We start from the raw sequence: 3,476 nt of genomic DNA on the forward strand, positions 1-3,476 counted from the left end.
TATTGTTCATATCACAATTCGCTTCAACATTTTCCATAAAAAGTAAAAGAAAACCCGATACAAAACAGCTTCATATTATTTCAAAAATATAGCAACAAGACGAAACCAATTTAAAAAGACCAAACACGATATTGTTACGATCTTTTGTGAAATTACTTCATTGGTTTTGTTATGGATTACCAATACGAAGATCGAACGCAGAACAATGTCTTCGACCCTATGGGACTTGAACTGACATTTCTACACCAAGCAGTAGGGCTCCTTACGAAAAAGTTCATCCAGGGAAATACTGCCACCATATCTGTTTCTGCCACCAAGCAGTAATGTGAACATTATTGCGTTCCGGTTTGGAAGGTAATGTTGCTGATGAAATTACAGGCGCATATATATATATAATATCAAATGACGGAACGAACAAGTCGCGCACCTGATGGTAAGATACACGCCTGTTCATAACAGTTGCAGTGCCACTCAGAGCTTTAAATCACAAAGATCACTGCCATTGCGCCCGTCACCCTGAGACATACGTTGACAAGTTCCATGTGCCAGTAATTTCGCCAGCGCCTTTACCCTTCAAAACCGGAACACAGTAATTTATTTTTTATTTATTCATTTATTTCAGGCAACTAAGGCCCATACAACAAATACCTTACAGACTAACATACATATTATTATTATTGATACATACCTTACAAACTATCATACATATAAAATAATATAACTTATTAACTATTTACACGAATTACTATTCGGCGACGTGCGACGCAAACAAGTGTCATGTATCGTTCCTCTGAACCGCCGGAACATGACACCCTTCGGCCAAAACTCTACCTGCATGAAGGTCGACAGATGGGCCGTTGGGACCCTCACCACAAACGAATTAAAGTTAACGTTGTGGCGAGACTCCAAACGTTCGACCCTCAGGGTGAATTGGGCTTTCAACCGGATATACTCCACTATATCCTCAGACTTCGTGGAGTAATGCAGTCGAGACAGGTACAACTGCGTCGTCGGTATGGCCGCACGAAGCAAGAAGTTCTGTCCCGTTGGAGCTGTGCCACATAGATTTCGGCTGGTGGGTTTCTTTCTTCTCTTCTCCACCTTTGTGAAGCCGTCCTCGTCGCACCTGTCGGTCTGCCTCTGAGATTTGGCACCTGCGATTCCAGAGACAGGCATTCGGGGTTTACTACCGCCCTTTGCAGTTTTCCGCAACTCGGGTTTTGAAGTCGCGGTTCCGCTGCTAATAGTCGCGGCAACAGCGGCGTATGCACGCCCGGGCGATGACGTGCATACGGGTGACGTAACCTCCGAGGCGGAGGGGCGGGCAGGGGGGCACGGTGCATTGACAACAGCAATGACCGGCGACATACGAGCCGACTCAATACTGCCGACGGATGCTTTTCGCGCCCCGCGACGCGTGTTGACGTAGGAGACTGTCGGTGACCTACATACCGAAGCGGGGTTGCGTAACAACGCAACTTCGGCACGTAGCCCACTTATGGAGTTATCCGACGCCTCCAATTTTGACTGAACTTCAGCCAAACTCGACTTCAAGGACGTGATGTCCTTTAACAGCCTGGTGACGTCGACGTGGTCAAAGGTGACCGGAGGCAACTTGTGCAGCTCCTTCGCCACGAAAGTAGGCACGTCGTCCGGATCGGTATTCTTCAAGAATGCAGTAACATCCTGGACACTCTTCAAGCCTCCATCCCTCCGACGAGATGGCATCTGCTGCGCTTTGCCGCAGCTCTGGAACAGCAGCATCTTGCCACTGCAAATCTCATCTTCGTTGAAATTAGATTTGCAGATCTGCTCGATGCTGACTTCATCCATTGTGTCGATGGCATTCTGCACGAATGCCAGAAACTCATTGACAATGAGTTGTTGGGAACCCATTGTCACTTACGTACATGCAGCAGCCTAAGCCGCGCAAAATCGCGAATTAAAATAATTCTCGCAAAGTAGTGCAGCGCGTCCGTTTCCGATCGCACATTGAACACGACTGATAATACTGCCATTACTGTTATTCAGCAGAAATAGGTAAGGTGGCAGTACTTCCCTGGACGAACTATTTTGTTATGGATATGCGTGTCGCTTGCCACCAGGCGCATGACTTGTTCGACCCGTCACTGTGGTATTTGAAAAGAGCCAATATAATAAGATATATAAAATAAGTAAGAACTGATCTTGAAACAGCGAAGAACAGATGTACATCAGACTAGCTAAAACCACCCCGATTAAATAAGCATCCAGATAAAAAAACCACTTTGGGATCTATCTGTCCGTTTAGGAGCTACGATGTCACAGATATATGGACACGCAGATAAACAACGGCTTCAAATTTATACCTCCCCTCTTTTTGCGTTGAGAGTTGAAAAGTATGGATTTAGTCAGTATATATAGCAGTCAATATCAATAGTGTTGTCACGAACACATTATCAGCCTTTACGTGGAATATTTAAGGATAAATTTACGCTACAGAGAGTAAATGTTAAAGTAAAATATTGTGGTATTTGTTATGCAAGGTTGCAAAGTTGTTGTTTAACGCGAGTGCTTGTATTGAAACCTGAGCAAGCGAATGGTTCAAAAATAGAATTCTGAGTGTAGCAAGGATTTCAAGGCACGAGACGTTATTTAACTTTGTTGTCGAGCGAAACACATACCATTTCACCTCACTATAGCGAGGAAACTGGTAGATGAAAGAAAAACAGTTCAACAAGTCAGTTTTAATAAGCAAAATTAGCTATCGTTGTCTATTTAATGTCAACAATAATAAGAACAAAATATACCAACGGATTTATATTACCTAAATAATGTACGACAAATCGCGTAGTTGAACCTGTCATGTTTTTTTTTTCATCGAAAGAAAAAGTTAGATGCTCCACAGTTCATCGTCAATATTTTCCACGCTAGCGTAGAAAAAACGCTTTTTGCTCGCAGATTTCTAATGAGAAAGAAAGCCTTTCCGAGCTAGTGAGGTGAAAAAATTTATTCGTACCCGAAGTCATCCCCAAACTATACGACATCTACACTTAAACTTTGCCTAAACTGTGCCTACTTATTTTCTTTCCAAATTTAAAATAGTTTCGAATGTGACTATGGCTGACCGACTGACACGTTTGCCAATTTTTGTGTCTTCATATGGTCTTCATTGACAAAAGTGATTCGAATTTTAAATTTCTTTATGGAACGATCATAGAGTTAGATGTTACAAATACTTAAATATGAAAATGATTCCTCAGATATTGCCCCTGTGGCGAACCGCAGCAATCGCTACAAGTCTTATTATATTTCAAATAGTATTTAAGGACATCAGAGTCTGTGTTCTATAAACTGCAACACATTGACGGATCTTGTTCTATTACACTGGAGGCGATATTCGCTGTTGTTCCTCAGTACTTGTTAGTACCAGAACCCATTTTTATCACCGCTATAACCACTTTTATAATTGGCGCAATTTAAAATTATGACTAGAA

General features: G+C 42.5%; 1 protein-coding gene across 1 annotated transcript; it reads right to left on the reverse strand.

The window, feature by feature from the left end:
- Nucleotides 1-756: 756 nt before the first annotated feature.
- Nucleotides 757-1,896, reverse strand: LOC113240110 (the record flags this gene model as incomplete). Its single annotated transcript, XM_026477331.1, has 1 exon — nucleotides 757-1,896. A coding segment is annotated over exon 1 (1,140 nt), but the record flags the coding sequence as incomplete, so codon positions are not given.
- Nucleotides 1,897-3,476: the final 1,580 nt, after the last annotated feature.

The sequence above is a fragment of the Hyposmocoma kahamanoa genome, unplaced genomic scaffold (assembly GCF_003589595.1).
Source record: "Hyposmocoma kahamanoa isolate Upper Pololo Valley unplaced genomic scaffold, ASM358959v1 120, whole genome shotgun sequence".
NCBI classification, from domain to species: Eukaryota; Metazoa; Arthropoda; class Insecta; order Lepidoptera; family Cosmopterigidae; genus Hyposmocoma; species Hyposmocoma kahamanoa.